This window comes from Mauremys reevesii, linkage group 10 (assembly GCF_016161935.1).
Source record: "Mauremys reevesii isolate NIE-2019 linkage group 10, ASM1616193v1, whole genome shotgun sequence".
In the NCBI taxonomy this organism is placed as follows: Eukaryota; Metazoa; Chordata; order Testudines; family Geoemydidae; genus Mauremys; species Mauremys reevesii.
The window spans coordinates 8,290,569-8,316,501 of record NC_052632.1 but is presented as its reverse complement, the minus strand read 5'-3'; the positions used below and the strand labels follow the sequence as shown (position 1 = coordinate 8,316,501).

Here is a 25,933-nt window from a genome sequence, read left to right as displayed (position 1 = left end):
GTCTTTCAGGTCCTGTTATGGCTGAAGATATCCACATTTCCCCTTGGATAGTTTGGAATCGTCTCTTGGGAAGGAAATTCTCATTTTAGCTGCTCTTCGTCTCCACGAGTGGCTGTTTTAATGGGTCTCCCACCAAACTACCACTCTAGGGGTATGAATCATAATAGCAATCTTTGTATCTTTTAAACACTCACTAATTACTCCTCACAATACTCCTAGGAACCTGCTAAATATTATAAATCCATTTGACTAGAAAACTGAGATACATACAGGTGAAGTGACTTGCCTCAGGCTACACAGCGAGCAAGTGGCAGAGCTCTAAACGGAATTCAGGAGTCCTGACCTGCAAGTCTGGTGTCAGTCCGGTTCCCAATGACCACATTTCCAAGGGCAACCACGACAAGAATGGCAAAGCCATAATGTCATGCAGATAAATGTCTGAACCGCCAAATAGATATGAACGTAAAACATTGTTTCTAACACCACATCTAAATAACCAGCCAAAATTAAAAGCCCTTTCTAGCAGAATTTGAACTCTGGAAGGTGTATTTAACGGATGCCATGGTCAAGGTTGTTAGGAGGAATATAGTGGTTACTCAATCTGCTCAGTTTATCCAAACGAAGATTGAGAAGTGATTGATTATGGTGTGTAAGTACCTTCACAGGGCGATTACATCAGATACTGATGGACTCGCTAATCTAGAGGAGAAAGGCATAACAGGAACCAAGATTAGAAGTTACAGCTTGACAAATTCTAATTAGAAATAAGGCACAAATTGTTTACCAGTGAGGGTGATTAACCATTGGAACAGACTACCAAGGGAGCTGGTGGATTCTCCATCTTTTGTCTTCAGATCCAGACTGGATGTCTTTCTGGAATATGCTCTAGCCAAACACAAGTTATTGGGCTCAATACAAGGATAACAGGGTGAAATTCTGCATTATACAGGAAGTCAGACAAGATGATCTAATGGTCTCTTCTGGCCTTACACAATCTATGAATATGGAAGAGGCTCTGGCTGGTTTAAAAAATGTAAAGAAAGAAGTTTAAATAGCTGGGGGACAGAGAACGGCTGTACATTGCCCAAGAGCGGCAGGGGGAGAGGAGGTGAGCACAAATGAAAATGAGAAGAGAGTTTGGCCTGAGGAGTTTTGCTTGGGATAGTTTATTTTGAGGGGTTTTCACTTCCTTTCATAAATACTTGCTACATCTTTTATTGTGCCTAGTTTGTGGGGTTGTGCATTCTTCCGTCCAATTAAAAAGCACATGGGTTATTGCTTGGGCCTACAACAAACACACCCAAAACCACTCAGCTTTGAATACTTCTGTTTATTCACACCAAGGAAGTGTGCAGCTAAATTATGTAGACACCTTTCAAATGGATGGGATCATCTTTACTCCAATAGAATTTCCACATGCTCAGCAACCTTCATCATAAGGCTGCGTCTGTGCGGCAGCTACCATTAAACATACAGTGTGGCTGCCACTTGACCTTGAGTCTAAGATACATTGAAAGAAAACTCTCTGAAATGTGCTTATAAAACCCCCTCCCCCCATGCAAAAGCTTTATCCTCCCAACAGACTCCAAAGACCTATGCAGCTTCCCCCAAATGGAGCCTAGATCAGTTTTTCCAGCCAGGCATTTTCTTCTGTTGTGTGTCACCGACCAAAGAACTCACTTGGCATTAGCTACATATTAACATTCCCTGTATGTTATTTTGCAACCACATTGAGACGAGACCCATCAGTTCATGATTTGTTAGCACCCTGGGAATCCCAAGCTGCCAGTATTTCACTGACAAATGACCTTTTACACCTACCACAGATGTCAATGGTGGGTCCTGGACTCATCTGAATCCAAGTCTCAGTCAAGTATTAGACAGATGCACCATGTGTTACTTACAGACTTACTACTTCTTTATTTTCACAGTTAGCTGTTTGGTTTTGCTTTGCATTTTTTCAAGTTCATAAACCTTATAAGATTGTTATGGAAAAATTAATTTACTATTAAACCTATTCAATCTGTTTCAGAATGGAACAATCCTCTCTTTTTGATTTTCATTTACAACTAGTTCCATTCTGCTTGACTTTTTTTTTCTATTTATAGCCAGCACAATTTTTTTTTAAACCATGGATACAGTACATATGTAAATTAACTAATGGAAAAATATATACATTTCACTCTGTAATGAGAACCTTAAATGCTATTATTGCCATGGAGGATATATCCCTGTATTATAATAAAATATCAAGCAATAATCAACTGCTAAGATTTCTTTTCCACCAACAACACAGAAATAGCACCATACATAAGATAGTGAGAATCTACACTCCGTAACACAACTGTGCAACTAGAAATGTACAGTACTTTAGTAACAGTACAGAGAGTATTGTTTACAATATGGAAATACCACCACTGTAATCAAAGAGCGTCAATCTCTTATGAACAAAAAAAAAATATCGTCATGGCTACACTGAAATAAACAGCTTTCTTTTCACTGGTATGTAGTAACTGAGGAGAGAGCGTAGCTGTAAATTCATAGTAAAAGCGTCTATAAAATGATACAAAGCAAAAGTGCAGAATTAAACATTTTTGTTGATAGTTTTGGCCCTTACAAAATGGGACGGGATTTAGGGTCATCAGGAGATCAAGTAATACAAATGGGGCTCTGTTTTTAACGTAGGAGGATTTCGGCTCAGAAATAAATGACATTTTTGCTCAGTCAAAAGAAATCCATCCATTAAACCAGCAGATTCATGTCTCATTATATGGACGCAAACTGGGGCCTGGCCCCAAACCCCGCTGACGTCAATGGGAGTATTTCTATTGACTGCAGAGGGGGCTGGATCAGGGCCTTGAGGAGGTGAAAAAACTCCCACTACTTAAGAAATCCATTTCTTATCACTCTGAACAGAATGAAAGGGTCTTGGGGTAAATCACATGACAGCATAAAACAACACAAGTAACATGCTGTCAAACGGCATGCAAGGATGTGGCATTGCACAGAGTCAAGCCACACTGTGAGCTGAAATCTTACCCTTTAAGAAAATCCCAAACCCTAACAGGGATGCAAATCACTTTACAATGGGGGCCGTGAATGGCAGAGTGAGGGGCATGTCAGTAGGCTGGGGTAAAGGGGTGTAACTTACATGTCAAGGGACTGAATGGGGAGAGTATAGCAGGAAAAACTAACAGGCATTCTTAAGGTAAAGCAGGCGCTCTCTGCTTGATCTCATACCTTCTTGCACTTTCTCATTACCTGTTTATCTGCCTAGTCTGTCAATTTTGTTTTTTATACCATGACTGTCAATCAGCTACATTCCCCCCACCTCTCTTTCTGCATTAACTACACCATTTTATACTGACTTATGCTATGTGGTAACTTACACAACCAACTATGTCACCTCTGAATTTGGACCCAAGGTTAGAAGTAGGAGGAAAAGGTTTAATTCTGATTTTAAAAGGAACTTACCCAAAGGGCCACCGGTATAACCACCACCAAATTAGAATCATTTCCCTCACACACAAAAACTATCTAGTATGCAGAACACAGATCTGTTAGGGCCAAGCACTTACAGAGAGGTAATTGTGTACACAAATGTGCCTTTGTGCGTGCAGATCAGCACTTGGGTGCACAAGCCCAGTTGCACAAGCAAGGACACATTTTGCCCATGCAAATGTGGATGCATATGCAGTTACCTGTCTGCAGATGGAACTTAGGTTCCTATGTTTGAAAGCTCAGCCCTTAATAAAGCCATAACAAATTATTTCACTGAGCTCCTGGATACTGGAACAGTCTTAATAAGGGAGAAAATGTTGTTTAAAAATGTTAAGTACTAAATGCCTTTATCCCTCGGCACATTAAAGGAAGGCAATAGTAGCAATAACACGAGAGAGAGGCATGAGCCACAATGCCCACATTCGGATCCAGACTTTCCCAATGTTTAGTGCCGGGGACTGGGTTTTGTTCTGTGCCCATCTCCAAAATCATAAATATTAACATATGTCTCTAAAGCGAGTATAAACCTATAATTCACCCATAAGGCTCGGCTGATTTCACAGAGCGTGAGTGTAACCTACCCACGGCACGCATGGCAGCGGAGCTTGGCAAGGGAAAGGATACGCGTCTGAGGCTATGTCTACACTAAGCTGACCTATGCTACGCAACTCCAGCTGTGTTATTCACGTAGCTGGAGTCGACATACCTTAGGTTGAGTTACCGTGGGGTCTACACCGTGAGGGGTTGACGGCAGAAACTCTCCTGTCGACTTACCTAACTCTTCTCGTTGGGGGTAGAGTACAAGGGTTGACTAGAGAGTGATCTACTGTCCATTTGGTGGGTCTTCACTAGACCTGCTAAATTGACCACCGGTGGATCGATCTCAGTGCGTGGATTCCGGCTGTAGCATACACATAGCCTGAGTTAGATATGGCAGCGAGACATTGATCGACTGTAACACTCACTAAACCAAATTCTGCCCTGTGTGGAGCTCCCATTTAAATCTCAGGGAAGAATTCGGTCTGAAGTTTAGACACATGTAAGGCACTATCATTTACACAGCACTCTCCAACTGTCCTGATTAAAGGAACACAAGGTAACAAAGCAAACGGAAACAAGACTGATGCTACAGTTATACTACACAGCTTTTAGCGACATGGCTGTCTCACTACAGCTGTGCCGCTAAAAGTCGCACTGTGTAGCCGCTGTTTCTCGGCTCTCCTGCCGACAAAACACTTCCACCCCCAACAAGCGGTGTTTGCGTCGTTGGCAGGAGAGTCTGGCACACTGTTCACACTGGCGCTAGTTGCTGGCAAAACTTTTGTCTTTTGGGTTGTTTTTTTCTGAAAGACAAAAGTTTTGTCGTTCAATTGCCAGTGTAGGCATAGCCTGAGTGTGAAACCCTGGCCCTACTGAAGGCAATAGGAGTTTTGCCATTTTGGCTTCAATTAGCTCAGAATTTCACCCTGAAAGTCTACTAACTGCTCCCTTTCTGTCTCAAAAGGATTTATGATGTATACATCCTAGAGAGGGGAAAGATCTGCTTGGTCTCTAAGTTACCCTTCCTGCAAATGCTGTTCTGATCTCTGTTTCGGGTATGTGCCAACCCTAGTTGGTTTCACAATACCCTTAAGAAATAGCATTCTGTCTCATTATCAGATCGAATTCCAAAAATTGGAAAGAGGAGGTTAAAAACAACCTCTCCCCAACAAACTGTATAAGTTTAAATGATTTCCAGCTACTTCCATCTCATGCAAGTGGTTCTGGCTTAAAATTAACTGTCTGCTCCTGGGTTAATTAGCTTCCATTTCTTTAAACTCATTGAGGAGAGTAAGGCACCATAAAAGAAAACACATGTTTTTTTAAATAAAGAGAGGGGGATATGTTTTCAGAACCAGACAGGAGAAGGAATTCCCAATTAGTTTTTTTTTTTCTAATTACATTAAATGGAATGTTGGATAAAACTGTGCTGAGCTTTCTGCAGAAATTTCAGAGACATCCATCCTCTGCTATCGGTTTTCACAAGCTTTTATAGCAAAACCCCCTTTTAAATTAAGCATTTCATCTGTGTGTGTCCCTCCAAGCCCACCCCACAGCATGCTAACTGTTGGGAATTAAGAGCATCAGATGGAAGCCAAGGTTGAAGCATTAAGTAATGTCTGCACGTTTGCTGAGTTATTTGCCAGAGGCTTTCTCCCACTGAGGTACACATGACTTTAGTCAATTTAATCACGTTGCAACTCTTGTCTTTTTTTTTTTTTTTTTCAAATGGTAGCAAGCCATCCAGTGGCTGGTAATAATATATTAAAGTAAAAAGCATTAATGAAAAATGTAATGATGTCAAAACACAATAAAATTCTACGTGATTGGCTCCTTGAGATGACTCTTTTTAAGGTGGATGAGTGGATTACTTTGGTACATCCAGTCTGCAGAATTAGTTTCAAGTCTTATTAGGTATGCTTTGGAATCCACCACATTGTAGCAACTCATTAAGTTCCAGTACTCAGAGCTACTAGTTCATGATTTACATAGAAATAGCTGTAATACCCTAAGCGGCAGCACCAATTCATTAACTCTTCTGCTGCATCTTGTTTGCGTAAAAGTCTCTGCATGTCTGGCAGCAGCGTTGATACCATCTCATGTCCTGGCACAGGTTCTTCTCACGGATCACCCTGCAGTACACTGTCCACTGGTCTCCTGTACACTTATATGTGAGAGCAGCTTCGGACAGAAATAGAAAGAAGAAGCCAGCATGTTAGAGGAGAGCATCCCATGTGTGACCAAAGTAACCCGAGCGCCAGATGAGGGGAGAGATGGCTAATCTTAGTCAATACTGGGATTTGGGTGGCATACTCTATACTCTAAGGAGGGTTGCTGCTGAGAAGATCAGGGCAACAGGTCGGTAGTGACTTGTCTGACAAATGCAATGGAAAGAGCTATCATGGAGAAGACTGTTGCAAGGCTGGGCAAGCAACAGCTGGAATTCTCACACTGGATCAGATCATCTGTTAGTGTCTGATTTCTGGCCCTGATTCAACAAAGTGCACACAGCACATGTGTAACTTTAAGCAGGTGAGTAGTCCCTGGGATGTCAATGGGGCTACACACATGTGTAAAGGGAGGTATGTGCTCAGTGCTTTGCTGAATGGGGACCTTTTGACAGTGCCCAGTACTAGAAACTGCAGCAAAAGGGGAAAGAAACCCTGTCACGGAAAAATCATGAAGCAGCCTGCCCAGCGTGGTTAGAACAGCCTGGGCAGAGGGGGAAAAGACCAATCCAAAAATCGATGTGTTAAAAGCCAGATTCATAGAAAGTGAAAAATGGGACACGGGAGTCACTCGCGGTCATGACCTGCAATTACAGCCGAGGGTGGGGGTGGGGTGCAGCTTCCCTTTTTAGGCTAAATATTGCAATATTCTACAGTCCTGGAGTAATATTTTCAAAAGTGCCCAAGGCCCAGATCCTCAAAGGTACTGAGGCCCCTAATTTCCACTGACATCAGTGGGAGTTTGGTACCTAAATACCATTGAAGAGCTGGATTTAAGTGGTTTGCGAGGTTTCAAACATGGCATAGACACTTAGGAGCTGTAACCTCATTACAAAGCAATGGGGCTTAGGCTCCTGAATGCCTGAGTCACTTTTGGAAATGGGACTCAAGTTCCTAAGTCACTTAGGGTCTGTCTACACGGCAATTAAACACCCTCGGCTGACATGGGCGTTTAATTGGCACGAGGCTCGGGCGACCAGGCTGTTTGACTGTGATGTAGCCGTTCGGACTCGGGCTGGAGCCCAGGCTTTGGTCCCCGTGAGTGGGGAGGGTCCCAGAGCCCAGGCTCCCGCCCAAGCGTGAACGCCGATATCGCAATTAAACCGCCCCACCAGCCAGAGTCCGCTGGCATGGGCCAGCTGCGGGTCTTTAACTGCAGTGTAGACACACCCGTAGGCACTTCTGAAAATGTTACTCATGATCAAAACCACTACAGCCTAAAGCAGTGACAGGGCAGCATTTTATAATTATCATGATTTATTATTTGTATTACTGTAGCTCCTAGGAGTCTCAGTCCTGGACCAGGACCCCACTGTGCTAGGTGCTGTACAAACCCAAAACAAAAAGACAGCCCTTGCCCCGAGGTGCTTACAATCTAATTCTGGATGGTTTCTGTAGCGGTACTGAAGTATTTTTCTGTACGATTCTTATTAATGAGGCTTATATTGTGGAAAACAGAAGTAGCTGTTTAAAGATAACCAAATGAGAACTTGTTTATCCAGAAGAAGAGCAAAACACTCAATGCTGATAACTGGTATATATTTTTGTTGATATCAAGTATCGTTGTTGCTGGCACCGATGATTCCTCCTAGGCAGGTTTAGAAACATAAGCATCCCAAATTACTTACAGATCACTTGCAGGGACTTAAACTCACCACTCTACTAAACAGTTTTGTGCTAAAATGTGAATTAGAATAGATTTCTCATCTGGTCGGTGAGTCAAAGACATTCTTCAAATGAAAACCTTCCCCCACCCCATGATATACTGTACATGCTAACATTTCTGGGAAATATTCTCATATGTTTTTTATGATTTTAAACAAAAGGATTTAGAAGCATTTTGAAGCTCTTCAGCTGGACCAGTGACACTCTCAGTTACACGGTTGTCACTCAGAAGAAAATTTAGCCCATCGTCTTTTAAAGAGCTGTTATTGAAAGTAGTATGGATTTTCAGGGAAACAAATTCCAGCTCAGAAGCCTCATGTCTAGTCTTAAGTGTGGTTCTACTTGAAAAAGTGACTTTGTAAAAATGGCTCCCTTCCTATTAATCAGATCTGCCCACCGTGTGTATATGCAGAGTCCGATCTACTGTCTTTGGGGCCAAAAACAAACAGGACTGCGTCTTACGTCTGTGTGTCTGCCCAGCTGAGTGTGTGTGAGCTGGAGTCCATTCTGGTACCATCAACAGGATTGTTTAAATTCTAGCCAGTTACACCGGAGGAAAAGGGAGTGCCCCGAGGGCATAAATGAAAGGCAACGGTGTTGCACAGGTGTAGTTTATGGCCTAATGTGGCCTGGTAACCTTTTTCACTAGTGATATGTGAGAAGGAAAAAACCACCCAGCTCAGCTGTCAGACCCCAGGTTGAACTTGTGGGGCTTGAGTTAGAAAACGCATCTTTTACTTGTAAGCTTAGCACATTTGACACACAAAATAGCCATGGGACCCCATGATGCAGTATTTACAGCGTCACTTCTGAGTAGAACCACTCTTTAAATGCAGAGTTATGGGATCTCGGCCAATAGACAATTTATCACCAGCAGCCTCAGCGCTGCGGGGCAAATAGGGGAGTAGATAATTAAGGGGGTGGGAGAAAGAAAATTAAATTGGAGACTCCTTCCTCCCTGCCCAGAAATAAGTGATTTCAGCAGGTCGCATTCTTAAGTCAGCAACTAATCTGGGGAAGGTCCATCTTCCCACAAAAAAGAACCACCTTTCCAAAAAGCTACAACTCTGGAAAATTCTACCTGCCAAGGCCAAATACTTTTTTTTTGGACAGGCGAATAAAATATTATTGTGTTCATCATCACTTACAGTGAAAGGCAGGTGAGAAGATTTTGTGCTTGGGCTGGATACATTTGCCAGGCTTTTCCATTTCAATTCATTTCCCCAATCTTATTAACCAAGCAAAATGCAACCCAAATCACTAACATTCTCTGCTTATCCCATTATACCCATCATGTGACAAAGTGTTTGAAGCTTCGAATGATGACTGAGTGCGGGTGAATGCCCTCACCCAAAACTCCCAACCTCCTTCTCTCTGACCCGCAGACATGCCTGCCTGCCCCAACTGGTCACTCAGGGAACATGGCTTGAGAGTTCTGGCTTGGTGGAGGTCTCAGGCAGAGTGGATCTATGAAGAATAAAGCATCTCTCTACTCTGGAACATTAATTACCCAGAGATTCTGATGGTCTCCATGCTTCTGTCTTTGATGAGCCATCTGGAATCTCGTTTCTGTAACATTCAGCACAAAAACTGTGTTTCCCAGATACCTGGGCAGGATATATGCTCTGACATTTGATGGCTTCAGGATGATTATTTAACCTCCCCAAGAATTGTAGCTCTGCATCCACCCACTCACCAAGTCTGGGCGAGGTAATTGTGTTGACATTTATCTTCTCATTGCAGACCTCTTGGTGACACTGCCTGTAGGCTGCTGGCTTGGATAGGACAGGGCACTCGTTGCCATGCCGGCCGGTGACTTTGTGCATACACTGCACCACACGTGACTGGAGGCCCTTCCCGCAGGTTGAGGAGCACTGGAGAAGAGAGGGACACCTTAGTGCAGTGGTTCTCAACCTATTTACCATTGTGGGCTGCATATGCAGCTGTGTATGTGTTGTGTTGGCCACATCCACACAATATAGATACTACCTGTAGGGCCCTAAGGATGTCACATGGGCTGCTGCTGTGTGTGGATTAGGCCGCAGGTTGAGAACCACTGCCTTAGCGAGTCACAGGCCAGCCCCTGTGGCTTGGAAAGACACACCGACCACAAAATCAGGGACTGGAGCAAAGGGCACAGTGAACTCCAGCAAAATTCTGCATGAGAGACTCAGCAACCACCGGTGTAATGTCTTTCAGCTACCAAATTTGCCCCTGCTGAGTCTCCAGGCTGGATCATATCCACTAGACCTGTGTGCAGAGAGAAGCATCTGGCTATGTGGTAAGGTGGAAGGCCGCTGTCTTTGTGGCACCCTTCCTCCCCTGGCTACTTCCTCCTTGTGTCTCTCTGAGTCCATCTACAAAGTCCATGGAGCAGGCCTCCCATCCTGAGTCAACAGACTTGGGGTAGTGGCACTTGGTGCTCTAAAAATAACTGTGTGAAGCTGCAGCTCAGGCTCTGAAGCCTGGCTAGGAGGGTGTGCTTCAGCGCCTGAGCTTCCAGCCCGAGCTGCAACTCCAAAGTGCTGTCCCAGGCGGCTATGTATAGAGTGCTACAGCAAGCACCACTCCCCTGATTGTGTTGAGCCGGGCTGGGAGGCTCATGTCGGTGGGCTGTGTAGACGTACCTTCTGAGGCTGTGTAGACGTACCTTCTGAGGGCACGCATACCCTGCAGCAGGGGGCGAGCCTCCCTGCCTGGGCAGATCGGCTCGCACTAGCTTGCTAAAAACAGCAGTGTGGCTGTTGCGGCTCCGGTGGAACCTCAGATTAGCCACCCGAGCTCAGACCCAGGGGCTCGGGTGGGAACGAGAGACTGAGCTGGCATCTGAGCCGCAGTGTCTGCACTGTTATTTCTACTGCACTACCTCAAGCGGAGAAAGTATGAGTCTGTCTATCCGGGCGGGGAGGCTTGCTCCTAACTGTAGTGTAGACATAGCCCAACCTTTTGGAATCTGAGAGAAAGGGCAGGCGGGGAGGGGCAGAAAGGGGACGTAGTTCACCCCACCAGCCACTCAAGGGCATACATGGAAAACCTATATTGCCCGAGGCTGCATTAGCGTCTCCACTGCATGGAATCCCACTTCACTTTCCATGAGGCATCCCAAGAGACCCAGTGGCTCCAATGGAACCCCACTGGCTGAGTTCCTAAAGGTGACCTTTCCACAACACTGACAGTCGAGCAAAGTTCCTGCACAGGAGATCATGTCTCGCAGGTGGTATGGCACTAGGCACTATAAAACAACACAGGTTAGCAACTCAAGTACTCAAAGGTCTGTCTCTTTCCTCCCACGTACAAAGTCTACAGGGGAAACAGAGAAGGCGGAATTTCAATATACAGGAGGAAACATCAGGTATCCAAGTATTCAGTCTCCTCTATTCCTGCAAGTCCCTCTGGCTCTCGCCTGCCTTCCAGGGGGCAATTGGAAATTGCTCTCCATTAGCTTGGCTTTTATTTGCCAGGAGGCCAGATCCGTTTATGTGTTTTCTTTGTTGTCATACAATTGGAGTCCCCCCCCTCCTGCCCCATGCTCGTGATTTACAAGGTCCTACTTGCAAGCTGCTCAACTTTAATAAAGTGAACGCGGCAAGCGGAGTGCAGTGCCCCAGCTGGAGTTAATAAAATAACCTTGTATTGAAAATAAAGAAACAATGGGTTGCAAGACTTTGGCAGGGTGCCTATGTCTGCTAGTGCCACACATAAACAAAAAGGAGGAGGGAGGCATCCAAGATGATGTTGGGCTGATATGGCAAAGAGTGTATTGGATTCCTCTCTGGCTTTCCTGAGCACTGTTGGGGTAGCATAGCTATCCCTGGCCAAGCACCGCCAGTCTCAGGGTGATGATCTTTACTGATTAAACCCAACATTTAAGAAGATCAAAAGGATACACTTCAGGTGGGATGAAGATGGATAGATAGAGAGATTGGCTGGCAGATAAGATGGAAGTACCATCAAACACCAAACCGTTGCTTTAAGCCACAACCTAGAATAGGGGCAGTGCTGTGGTGCATTGGCCAGTGGGAGCTCCTGAAGGCATCGTGCACGATACCCTATTGCTGTGGGAGCACAGCCACGGCTACACCTCGGAAAGGGTACACTACTGGTTCCCCAGCTCTTCTGCCTGCTGCAGAAGAGCAGAGCCCAGCCACAGGCTTCTTGCCCTCCCTGTTTTGCTGGAAACCTCAGGTGCTTCTGCTCAGAGAAAACACAGCGAAAAGAGCGTGGCTTGGTCCCCACATAGGAGTGCAAAGAGGGTTTTGAGGGAAGGCTTCTTGCTGACCAATGAACGGCTAGATGCCACCTGGCTTCAAATTATTAGAACCATGGAAAATAGGGACGGTGAAACAGTTCTTCTGAATTGCTCTGCACTCAGGTATCACAGTGATGTAAAGTCCTTATCTTTATTTCCAGGAAAGAGTAGGTCTGGGGTAGGTCTTTCCCCAGCATCCTCTGTGGTGAAGGCTATGAAGAATCATTTAGAGTCGTAGCAATGTCCTTATATTCTTTAATTGCTCCCTTTGGTGGCCCAGCGGAAGCACTGCTTCTCATAGAGCTTTCCTGCTTCTGATATAATCACAGAATTCCTTGTTACTTGATTTTACACCGTTAGTTATATTTGCTCTTCAAATTCCATATTAGCCTTCTCACTTCCTCCTAATGTACTGCCTGCCATATTTCACACTCCTATTTACTGACTTCACTAGGGCTGGATTTTCTGAAGGATTCTCTGTTTGGCTTGAATAACCTCTTGGCCTTTACTATTTAGTCCCATTGGTTTATTCTTTGCCTTCCTGGTCCCTTTGTGTTCCGAGGAATGCATGCGTTCTGAGGCTCTATTATTGCTTCCTGAAAGTAGCATCCATGCCACATGTAAGGGGTTTTAAAAAGATGGATAAAGACAGATGGATGGGGGAGTACAAGGAAACAGGGAGACAAACATAATATGGCCACTATTTCTTGATGACTCCACCACAGTTACTTTTTGTACCAACTCCTGCATGTTACTTAGCCTAAGTAAAGAAGAGCCCCTCACAGCCTTGGGCGCTCTACAGCTGATTGATTCAAGAAGGAACCATTTAAGGTGTCTGACTGTGGCCCACTGTAACATTTGACCAGTTTATATGCAGGGAGCTGGTGTCTCAAATGGCAAAGGTTTCACTAGATTTGGTTGCCACTTTTATCTCTCCCAACGTTTTCATCACATTCTCCTGATGTGGAGGCCGGTAGTATAACGTTACTGGCTTATTTGCATTCGTAGAGTTGGAAAATTAAAATCCAGTACAGATTCACCTGGATGGTCCTTTCCACCCATCCAATGAAATACAAGAATAATCAATTGGATATGGGTAGCAACTGTAATCTTCAAGGTGCTTTAGAAATATCAAAAGTAATTCTCACAACACTCCTGCAAGGTAAGTGAATAATATACCTCCCTTGGACACATGGAGAGGCTGAGATATATAAAGATTAAAATGACGTATCCAAAGCCATGGAGTTCTGTGTCAGGAGAAAAACATGGCAGCTCCATGGCTCTCAGTCCTGCGTCTCTCTCCATGAGAGTCTTTTTTTTTTTTGGCTTGCTATATTTTTTAATATTCCGACCCAAAATGGATTTTTCGGATAAAGTGTGTTAATATTTTCAGTCACTGAGTTACAAATGTTCGTGAGCGAGTGTGTGTGTGTTTCTGTCTGAATCTGTTAGGCAGCAAGGAGGGCAGGCCATTAAACTTTTTCCACAGACACTGCCAACTCCACTCCTTAGACAAATAACAGCAGAGTTTTTGCCCTAAGCAGTTTGATTCCTACTCCTGGGAGACTGGGATCATCACCTATGCTATACAATTAGTCTTTCACAGCCAGGAAGACAGATTTTAACATCTTTCTTGAACTCTTCGGGCTTGGCAGTTAAAGTAGGGTTGGACATCTGGCTTATTTTAAGAAGAAATTTTCAACTCTATACTTGGCTAGTCTCTTTACAAAGGAATTTCAATAGGAAATAGGAATAGATACAAATGACATAAAAGGTGGGGGATTGGTTACTCATGCTGTACTGTATTCAGAAGAGATGACACTGTTAAAAATAGAAGAGAACTCAAACTCGAAGTGAAGCTTCCCATAAAAACTCCTGGCTCCTCTTCTGCTTCTGGGTAAGTATACCCATTGCTACAGCACCTCTGCTCCCTCTGGAGGAAGGTGGCTGCAACCTCCTCTCCAATGGGAGATTCACAGGCAGCCAATGCAGCAAAACTCACTCCAGAGAGGAGTGTGGCCTGAGCTGCTGGGGGTGTATGGAGTCAGCTCTTCCTCTAATGCAGCTTCACCTGGTGCAGCTCCATTGTGCATGCTGCTTCCCCACCATGCCAGAGGAGAGCAGCAGTGGAAAGTCTGTCTGCCCAGCGCCAGGGATGAAAGCTCTGTGGGATGCAGAACCCCTACTCCAGGCACTTGGGCCAGATGTGTGCTTAATATAGTTAAAATATTTGTCAGCAAACACTGGACTTGATTTTTTTGGTCAGCATCAGACCATCACTTTATTATTAGCAAAACAGTTTACACCTGTAGGGCATCTTCTTGAGGATCAAAGGGCTTTACAAGCACTGATTAATCCTCACAAGATGCCCAGGTGTCTACATGGATGTGGAAACTGAAGCTTAAAGGAGGTGAAATGACTTGCAAAACTTGCTGCATCAGTGGCAGAGCCAGGAACAGAACCCAGATCTCCCGAGTCTTTGTCCTAGACCATGCTTCTCCTTTAAAATGCCTTTGTTCCAATATCGAGAGAAAAGCAGGGACAGAATGCCCCATGCATTCATCTTGACGTATATACAGCTCCTTTGTGGATGACGAATGCCTCCATTGTCACTGGTAGAGGCTTTGCCTCAAAAAGGTACTTCTTGAAACAGAAGGTCATGGCTTCCCAGCTCAACCAATTCTGCCAACACATTGAGTTGGTTGGCAATGTTTTTAAGGGACTGGCCTGTTCCCGAATGAGATAATTCAAGATGACATCAGTGATGGTGACTGGCTTGAAAGCAAGTCATATTAATTAGTTACCACCCATGCCCTTGGCCTCTGGTGTTTAAAGGTATCTGCTTCTTTCCAGTTCTGCTGAAAGTTACTGGAGCCAAGGTGTCACATTTTACTAAATCTGCCTGTACAGTTTAAGAATTTTATATTTGATTATTAATTCTCTGTATGTAACTTTACCAAGCTGCAAAATCCATTTTGAATGAGAAGCCCCTTTGCCTTCTCTGTTGTCTGTTTGCCTCCATGTTGGGCTGAAATTCCAAGGCCTGGCAGCAAAACAACAACAAAAGAGGGTCATTGACAAGTGTTCTCTCACTGACATGGAACAGCTCTAAACAACAGCCAGCCTCCCAAGCAGAAAAACTGGTTTATCAGGGGAGAGGTAACCTAGCAATAAAGTCATCTGGTAGGGGGGTCTCTAGTAACCTGAGGAGGCTGATCAGTAGGTTACCTGATATTTTTCTTCAGCCATTTTTTTCCAGCTCAAGCAGTCTGGTGAGTGACTGAGAGGAGGTATTTGACTGTCTGCTTCTTCCCAATTCTGCTAAAATTACTGGAGACATGGTATGACACGGTGGTATCTCCAATATCTTCTATCTTGACTCCAGAGTTCAAACACTTCAGGATTTTAGGAAAGGGTGGAAGTATTCCGCCCCCCCCCAGCTGTTCTTATTTCCTGCATATGTAAAAGTCAGAAGGAAAATGAGGCAAGTTCCTAGAAGGGAATTTGTGCTGATTGACAAATGTTTTGCCAGCTCTGTGCTCCGTGGATTTCAACAGTCCTCAATGTGGGGGGCTAAGGGTGAGGTGATGAGACTTGTTGCTCCAGTCCCTATTGTCAGGCTTAAATCGAACATTGCTAATTTAAACTCTTCAGCTTCACAGCAATTCAGCAGCGAGCACGTTCATAAACTTCAGGGCAACTTCTACTGCTGTATAATTAATTATGCACTAAAGAATGAAACGTCTGTCTTTCCGCTGATAAGATCTAATTAGCCCAAAGCATCCTGTAAGCTATTTCTCAATATTTCATAGGGGAAAAAAAAAATCAGAAAACCTATCTAGTCTTGTTAGCAGCAATCTTTCTTTTGAAAAAACTTTTGTCAAAGTGACTGATTTGTTTAATTTAATCATGAAAAAATGTCTGCTCCTCTGACTCAGTAAACTGAGTTGGAAGAAACAATAAATTATAACAGAAAATGCTCATGGCGGATGCAACAGTACCTCAGAACTTTAAGAGAGGCATAATTTTTTCCAACTGCCTAGAGCTGTGCTTTCAAACTGAAGCCTGGATGACCTAAAGAACAAGACAGGACCAGCGCTTCCAGCAGGTCTCAATGCATAATTAAACTAGACTTCCCCATTCTGAAGAGCCCCATTATCTGCAGAGTTCAGAGGCTGAAAGAGGCCAGGTTTAAATCTATTCTGGAGAAGTAACAGTGCTGCAAAATGCTTTGTGTGCAATATGGTGCACAGAAATAGAGAAACGTGACTGGTTTAATTTGATCTACCAGTAAGTTTTTAAGGACAGATGTAGAGATCAGGATGTAGGCAAACAGGCCTAGTTATGGAAGTCAGGGTCGGATGCTAGAAACCAAAGCCAGAGTCAGGATAGCGCCAAGAGTCAGGGTTGGTGTTGGGGTCAAGAGTTGTGCCAAAGGTTGAGCTGGAATCAGTGTCAGGAGTCAGACCGAGGGTCAGGACTGGAGTCAGAGTCAGACAGCCATGCCAAGGGTCAAGGTGGACTCAGGAACCAAGAACCAGTGCCAGGGGTCAAGCATGAGTCCGAGTCAGATAGCAGGGCCAAAAGCCAAGCCAAAGTCAGGGTCCAGTACCAGCAGTACATCAGTTCACTCAGGTGTCCAGACAAGTTCCTGGGCCTGTGGCTTAAGTACTGCAGCCGGGTCAATCCGTGGGGCTGGTGTCTGCTCCAATCAAGAGCTTTGTGAGTGGAGCCTGTGGTGGGCGAGTTCCGCAGTGCCGTGAGGTGGTGGCATAGGCGCCGACTCTGTGGGTGCTCTGGGGCTGGAGCACCCCCAAGCTCCCTTCTCCTTGCCTCCTTCTCCCCCCTGTGTGCCACGTCCCCGCTCCTCCCCCTCCTTCCCAGCACTTCCTGCCCCCCCACTGCCTAACAGCTGTTTGGCAGCCCTTAGGGCTTTCCGGGAGGGAGGAGGAGGAGGAGTGCGGATGCGGCACGCTCAGGGGAGGAGGCGGAGAAGAGGCAGGGCAGGGGCGGGAACTTGGGAGAAAGGGGTGGAATGGGGGCAGGAAGGGGGTGGGGCTGAGGTAGGAAAAGGTGGGGTGGGGAGGGGACTTTGGGAATGGGGGCAGGGCGAGGGCGGGAAGAGGTGTGTGTGGGGGTTGAGCACCCACCCGGCAGAGGGGAAGTCGGTGCCTATGGGTAGTGGTTGTGGTCTGGGCACTGCTTGAGGACCCATGGACCTAGGTTTGAGACCTGCAATCCCTCACAACAGGACCCTATAAGAAATGGCTGCAAACTTTGTGCTGGGTAACAGAAGCCCAACTGTGAAATGTACATGGGCCTACTAGCCTATCTGGGTCCCTATTCCAGCATGCTTCGTTCTCCTTGCAGAGATGCGTTTGCACTCAGGCCAGGTTCCCAGCTGATATAAACAGGCCTTGCTCCATCAGTTTCCCTATCTGTAAGACTTTAATGGAGCTATGCTGATTTACACCAGCTAAGAATAGAGCCCTTGTTTTTAAAGAATTTCTTGGGCGCTTGGGCTAGTCCGAACACTCTCGTTAGTGATCTATCTAGTAATTAATGGTGCTTAACTGCAATTTACAAACAACTGAGAGTTCAAACGGAAGATTCTGCTGGGTGTGTTTACATTTAGCGAGATACTGTTTATCTTCGCCTGAAATACTGCCTGTCAATCCTTGCACTGCCTTCCTTGTAAATACAGTGAGACCAATGACTGGACACTTTGATGTTAACTGGTCTTTAAAGGTGTTCTGGAAAATTGTTTCCTTAATTCCAATTTGGATATCATAAATCCTGAAAGGCTGTTAGAAAGAATACAAAATTATAGGGAGTCGCCAACAGATGTTTCTACAGGAGATATCTGTACGTGCAACATCTGTCTGACTAGCACAAAGATGCGCTGATTATCATGGGCTTTCAATCTGCATAATTACCCTCAGGCTGAGTACCATGAGTGATAAATGGTGAATTACTTGCACATACCTCTTATTGAAAAAATAATCCTGGATTCTTTATCAGAATGTCAGGGTAACTCACGAATTAGAACAGTATGTCAATGATTAAGCAGCTCTGCCTCTTACACTTTTTTTTATCCTCCACATATTATTTTTGTTTTCAAAGTTAAAATAGTTGTGATGAAATTCCCTAAGAAATCCATGGATTCTGGTGGAGGCTTTAAAGAATCATAGAAGTGCACGGCTGGAAGGGATCTCAAGAGGTCTTGTTCAGCTCCCTGCACTGAGGCAGGACCAAGTGTATACACCTAGACTTTCCCTCACAGGTGTTTGTTTTTAAAGATCTCCAACGATGGGGATCCAGAAGCTCCTTTGGAAGCCTGTTCCAGAACTGAACTATCCTTATAAAGTCAGAACGTTTTTCCTAATATCTAACCTAATTCTCCCTTATTGCAGATTAAGCCCATTAGTTCTTGTCCTACCTTAAGTGAACGTGGAGAACAACTGATCACCATTGGCTTTAGAACAGCCCTTAACATATTTGAAGACTTATCTGGTCCCCTGAGTCTTCTTTTCTTGTGACTACACGTGAGCAATTGTTTTAACCTTTCCTCATGGGTCAGGTTTTCTAAACCTTTTATCTTTATAGTAGCTCTTCTCTGGACTCTCTCCAATTTGTCCATATCTTTCCTAAAGCCTAGTGCCCAGAACTGGACACAGTATTCCTGCTAAGGCCTCATCAGTCCCAAGCAGACTGGGACAATTACCTCCCGTATCTTACATACGACTCTCCTGTTAATTGCTGGCTCATATTCCATTTGTGATCCACTCTAACCTCCAGATGGTTTTGAGCAGTACTGCTGTCTATCCAGTTCTTCCCCATTTTGTATTTGTGCATTTGATTTTTCCTCCCGAAGTGTAGTACTTTGCACGTGTCTTTATTTAATTTCATCTCATTGATTTCATATCAATTCTCCAATTTGTCAAGGTTGATTTGAATTCAGATACTATCCCCCAAAGTTCTAGCAACCCCTCCCAGCTTTTATAAGCCTACTCCACTCCATCATCCAAGACATTAATTCTCTATAAGAAAAATGCACTTAAGGAAGTAGCCCTTTTACTTAGAACAATTATTCTTAGCAATTAACCCAATGTTCTATTGTTGGAAATCGCAGCCAACCTCTGAGAACCCCACTTGACAAGAACACATTAGGATGTGCTCCATTTCAAATGGAATACTAATGACTATGGCCTTCACGCTGACAACAATCCTACTTTATTAGTAATAATAATAATTTGTATTATAGTAGCATCTATTATTATGATGATTATTATTAATTTGTATTCTTGTAGTGCTTAGGAGTCCCAGTCATGGACCCATACCTCACTGCGTTAGGTGCTGTACAGACAAAAAGCAAGCAGACAGTTCCTTCCCTAAGGTGCTTACAATCTAACTATAAGACAACAGATGGATAAAGACACACTGACGGGGGAATACAATAATGGCCAGCATGACAAACGGGAGACTCAGCGCCCTGACTGTTGATCAGGGCCCCGTTGTACTATGCATTGTGCAGAAAAGAGACAGTCTCTGCAACAAAGAATTTATAGTCTATACAGGCAAGCCAGGCAAAAAGTGAGAGGGGAATCAAGATGCAGAGAGAAGTGAAGTGGCTTGGCCCCAGGTCACACTGTAGGTCAGTGGCACAGTCAGGAATAGAATTCAGGTTTCCTAACTCCCAGACCAGGGCCCTGTATACTAGCTCGGACTACATACCTATTGTCCCCTGTCCTTCTATTTTCTTTTTAAAGACAAGGGGTGAAATCCTGGCCCCCTTGAAGTCAATGGTAAAATTCCATTGCCTACAGTGGGGCCAGGATTTCACCCAAGAAAATCAGGGTTATGGATCAGGTGTTTTTTATGCATTCAGACTTGCTCGATCACTTCACTGAGGGCTGCATTTTCAAAGGAGCTCCAACGTCATCACTAAAACATCAGGCTCGGTTTTGCATGTGTACGTTTTGCCTGGACAATTTTTCAATGTTCAGTTGTCCCTTGTGCAAAGTCTCAAGCTTTTATACTGCAGAATACATTTATGGATTCATTAATTAGTTCTCCTCCGGTGCTCATCATCAGAACATCTGAGAACCTCACAATACCCTTATAAGGTAGGTAAGTATTACGGTTCCTGCTGCGGAGGAAACTGAGGCACAAAGCCACACAGGAAGTCTGTGGCAGAGGTGGGAACACAACCCAGATCTCTTGATTTCCAGTCTAATGTCAATCTTCCTTTCTCTTTTGAGCTGCATCTTTACAGCACAAGTATCAAAAGCCTTTATCTTTCAATACCACCTATTTCTTATCTCCAAGAACTATTGCTCTCCCAAGACTGATGTCAACAAACCAGGAGGTCTGATCCCTGCTGGAATGCCACTGGGATAATATGGAAGAACAGACCTTACAATTTTGTGTTTAAATCTGTAATTGCTTGGACTAACAAAGATGCTAAGCTACCTTTAAATACACTAATTTGTCTACAACAATGCAATCAGTTCTACTTGTTAGCAGGATGGTCACATTTGACATTACTTTGGCTCAGACATTATCTGACTGCAGTAACTGTATGGTACATTATGCATTTCTTAGGGACGTTTTTCTAAGGTTTAAATATCTCACAGGCACTGACAATGACACCGTGGTGAAAGCGGAGCAAGCTCTGGAATTACCTGACAGACACCTCTCAGCTCAGGAATCAGTCAGCACTTCAGCGGATGAAGCAAGCACGTTCATAGAAGACTGTGGAAACTGCCACACGAAAGCAGCTCTTGAAATCCACATCCAAGTTTTAGAAATGAGTGAAAAGCAATGCCTTGGATGAAACAAGCATTTCAGGGAGCATCCACCTTCATTCGTGTGTGTCCCCCGAAGAGCAAGCAGATTAGCATCTCCCTGGGGCTGGCTACAAAACACCCCAAATCCCTTGAGAAGACAGTTTTGCAGTGGCAGCAGGAGCATGGATGGGTGGAGAGTGGGTGGGCCAATCAGTCTCCCATGCCCAGTGGACTCAGACTTGAATGGAAATCCTTGAAGAAGTTTGTTGCTCCTTCCCCTTGACCACGTTGAGCTATTTGTAGAGAAAGGCCTTGTCTACCTAGGAACTGGCACCAGTTTAACTACAGACGTGTTTTTAAACTGGTGCAATCTCTGTGTAGCTGCCCTTATTTTGGGCAAAGAGTGGCTTATTTCATAGAATCAGAGAACCACAAGGCTAGAAGAGATCGCAAGGGTCGCCTAGTCTAACCCCCTGCCAATATGCAGGATTTCACGTTAGCTTAATGAGGTAAAAATCCAGAAAAGGCTACACAGCAAACTCAGGGCACAGTGAGTAGAAAGAAATTCCAGTAACAACTCCACTGACAGTGAAGAAGAAAGAAATATCACCAACAGTCCTGGATCATCACCACGTCTAAACAATCCTTGTGTGCAAAACTCTGATTTCACGCCAAAAGTCTCAATGCAATGAAGCCACTGGGAATTCAGTGTTGTAAACAAAATCCACTTCACTGTAAGAGCAGACGGGCAAAGCCAGGGATGGTTTCTGCTTTGTAAAACCAAAGTTACGGCTGGCTAAGAGCCATGTCTCTTTTATGCTAAACTCGCCCCCAAAGGAAGTTGAATAAATAGTGACCGGTTTAACCCATCCCCATGTAAAATGGTTCCTTTCTACTCCCTAAACCTATGGAGCCAGAATTGCATCCTTCCTTTTGTGTGCTTACTCTGCAGTGGGGGATCCCCCTCCTGTCGGGGAATCCTTGGCTGGTGTAAAGCTGATACATCCAGGTTTGTGCCATCTGCTCCCAGCCCTCTGGCACAGAGAGGTGTTGGGGGTGCGCGGATGACTGGAAGGGTTGTGGCTTGAGCTTCCGGATTGCTGGCCAGCAGAACAATCTGTAGGGAACTATTACTATCAAGATAACTTAGAGTAGGCCTTGGGGTTGGTAACTAGGCTTTGCGATGTTACACTGGAGGCTGATCTGGCCCCGGTCAGCCCCAGGACTGGGGAAGTGGAAAGTTGGCTAAGAACCACATTCCCTCCCCACAGCTGGGTCCTACACAGAGCACATCTCATCCATGTCATTTCAGTTTCTATATTCTGCATGCTTCTTAGGGTAGCCAACTAGCAGCAGACACTCCTCTGGCCAAATTTCCAACATCCGCTTCTGTGCAACAATTTTGCATGTGCAAACTGCAATTTGTGCACGCAAACTTGTGTGCAATCACTACCCTATTTGTGTGCCCGCACAAAAATGGGCACACACCCACTTTTGCAGGGATATTAGTTGTATGTGCAGAAACGGGCTGCCAGCTGTGATGCTTGGCTTCGGATCTAAATTACTGTCCACCTCTTGTAATTTTCTATCCAGAAATGTGAATTGAAGAAGAAAAGTTATTTTCCCCCAAGGCATAAGAAGATGAACTTGATTGTGACCTTTATCAAGAATTAACAAGTTGTCTGTGGTTTATTATAAACAGATGGCAGGTCAAGCGGTGACTATGTAATGAATGCTGTAAAAAAGGAGAGTTTGCTTCTCTAGTCACAACAGCTTTGAATACACCTCCTAAACTACAGCTGGCGTTGATTTGCTCTTCTTATCATGTAATGTGAGGTAATCATCAAGGGCAAGGAGAACAGAAGGATTTTCTGATGTTCCCAAACACCTGTAACTCAGAAAACATGCCTGTCCCTAGAATTAGGAAGAAAGGCTTGATTGTACAGTAGTCACTGAAAGAAAAATGGCTCTTAGTGCACCGCACTGTGTTTTTATTTCTTTTAGAGAATACAATTTACTGCAAAAAACTGCCAAAATAATTCATTTGCAGTTAGAAAGCCCTTGTTACCACAATCATGACTAATAACCCGTGATCCTCAGTATGAAACATTTCAATGTTTGGCATAAAAGCAATGCTAATCTAATAGGAAAACAGACTCCCTGCAAATTTTAAACATTCGCCTGAGATGAGTACCTGCAGCCAGCATTACATAGGCTGAGAAAAGGACTGGAAAGAAATTGGCAACTGTTGATTGCCTGGGATGACAGGTGGCTATGGGTAATTTTTCAAATGTGCTTTATCATTAATGACATTATTTGACAGCAAGAATATTTTTAACATCACATTTTCTACTAGGGCTTTGCTTCAGTTTGTTCCAGTCAGTAAAGGGTTCTGGGTTCCCATGTACCCCCTGAGATCCGTGCCAGCCAAGTGTTTGAAATAGAAATTGGTAAAAGAATGTTTCTTCCCCAAATCTCTTTTCCCCACTCAATACAGTCTCAGCTCAGACATTTATATTTGTCCTGAGAACCTGGTACTTACTAAGCAACACCCAAGGGTCTTGTTCAACACAGTAGGTCAGATTCTGATCTCAGTTACACTGATGTAAATCTGTAGTAACTCATCTGACTAAATTAATCTGGATTTACACTGTTGTAACTGAGATCAATATCTGACCTACTATGTTAAGTGGGATCCTTGGGTTTTGACCAATGGATTGTAGGGAATCATTATAGTCAATTACTCTGGATTTACATAAGTGTAAATGAGATCAGAATATGATCCAGCAACTGCACCTTTCCTCCTTTAAAAGACTTTTTTGATGAGACTATGAAACATATGATATGATAGGATATGACTGCTAGCTTGTTGCCTTGGGGAAATAAACTGCATGTCTAATGCTCCACCTACCCAAAATGTCAGCACTAAATTTTTTTGCGCCCCCAATTCTGGCTTCCTGGATATAATCCTCTTGAAATAAAACAACTAAATAGTGGAATTGGGAAACCAGAATCACTCTGATTGTGCTGCTGACCCCAAAACTAAGACACTATTCACAAGGCAGAAACAGCAAATGTCAAGCTGTATAAACCAGTGAAACAAATAAACTAAGTCAGAAATTAAAAAAAAAAAAATCCAGAAGAATAGTGAATCATTCTCTGACTATTTAAATATTGCTAGTTCCAGTTATACCCTGAAAGAGTCCAACAGCCAACTGGGGAAACAGAGCATGAGGAAAATATCACACTTGCTGATTTGTACCTGAGTGATCTCACTGCTTCTTCAATACCAGACTAGGAGGGGAGTGGAGAAGAGGGAGAAATTTGGGGGAAGCTTGGGGAGCTGAAAAGCAACTCCCTAGCACTGTTCAACTTCAGGCAACACTTGATGTTTGTCAGCACCGTGGTCTACCCAACATGCTCCTGAGCCAGGTCAGAAATGCATCACTGCATCATTCAGGATGTACATTTTCACTACATGACTCATGATGGATCCTGGATGCAAGGTCAAGGACAAAGTCCTTCAGCTCACTCCCTCAAGCGCAGCCTAACACATGCAAACAGGATAAATTATGTACACTATTAAACTTTATGTAACAATACATTCTGCATATTAACTACCTGCATCTTTTAAAAGAGTGCAGTAATTTACCAGGTTATCGGGAGCCGTAGCTGAAGTTAGTTCACAATATATTTAAGCCATCGTAGTTCATCAATGTCCATACTGCTAAAAAGCAGTACCCCTGGAATAACTAGCAGGTTCAAAACATATTTTTAAAATTTAAGCTTCAGTGTGAAGTGCTGGGAAAATGAGCAACGTTGATCCTTTCCTTTAAACAGCACAATAAACAACAAAAAAAAGTCATTTACTATCCAATGATAAAGCGTTTAACGGGCCACAGTTTTCAGCCAATATAGAACTGCTTCAAAGCATCCAAATGATGGTGAGTGAGTGAGATGTGTGTGTTTATCTGAACACTAACTGGGTGAGCAACACTTCCAGAAACCACTGATGTGGATAGATGTATTTCCACGTGAATAAATGGTGTGAATGGGAGATGGCCGAGGTCGTTCCTATTCATTTGGTCACCTTTATATCATATAGGAAAAATATATAATGAATTGTGACTCTGAAGACATCAAGTTAGAGAGAAAGAAAGAAAGATTTAAAATTCTAAGCGAACACTTTCATCTAGTATGCTATGTCTAGTATGTCCACCCTTTAGACAATAGGATGTGTGGGATATGAAATGTCTTCATTTATGTTTTGTATAGATCTGCGTTAGTGCTAAATAAATAAAAATAATAATTATGTTATCCTCAGGGGCTGGATAAACAGTAAGGAACTGCAGAGTGAACTAAAAATGTCACATGTGTATCTGCATAGGACACTATGGAATAAACTTTAGCGGCAACTTTAAATAGTATCCCCCACATACGTTGCAAATACAACAACAATTAGAGCTAAAATTCTCCTCCAGGCCGTAAGCCAGAGCAAATGGCATTGCACAGTGGACATTGGCACCACTTGGGGCCGCAGTTCGCTGCTCCAGGCCAATGGGGGCTGCTGGAAGCGGCACGGGCCGAGGAATGTACTGGCTGCCGCTTCCAGCAGCTCCCACTGGCCTGGAGCAGCGAACCGCAGCCAGTGGGAGCTGTGATCGGCTGGACCTGCGGATGCGACAGGTAAACAAACCGGCCCGGCCCGCCAGGGGCTTTCCCTACACAAGCGACGTCCCATGTTTGGGAAACACTGACCTAAGGGCTGCGGAGTAATAGTGGAGCTGTGGAGGCTGCAGAACAGTATGTGAAGCCTGGGCCGGGAGATCTAGCCCATGTGCCTACCCCACCCCCAACTTCCTGTTCTGCACAAGGCGGATCAAGCCCCTATATAAACTTATACATGAACGTGTGAGTGTACATATAGATAATGTATAAAACACTACTAACAATGTAACTTA

The 25,933-nt window shown here is 44.1% G+C and overlaps 1 protein-coding gene across 5 annotated transcripts in view; it reads right to left on the bottom strand.

The window, feature by feature from the left end:
• Positions 1–1,375: 1,375 nt before the first annotated feature.
• Positions 1,376–25,933, bottom strand: part of ADAMTS17 (ADAM metallopeptidase with thrombospondin type 1 motif 17) — a 265,853-nt gene continuing 241,295 nt past the window's right edge. For 4 of the 5 annotated variants that reach the window (XM_039492975.1, XM_039492976.1, XM_039492978.1 and 1 more), the window contains 2 exons: positions 9,631–9,808; positions 1,376–6,222 (listed from right to left, as the gene is read on the bottom strand). In XM_039492975.1, coding sequence (XP_039348909.1) covers positions 6,071–6,222; positions 9,631–9,808 — 330 coding nt within the window. In that variant the 3' untranslated portion in view covers positions 1,376–6,070. Of the gene's footprint in view, positions 6,223–7,680; positions 7,858–9,630; positions 9,809–25,933 lie in introns of those variants that run through there. The other variant, XM_039492977.1, reaches the window with a different exon arrangement.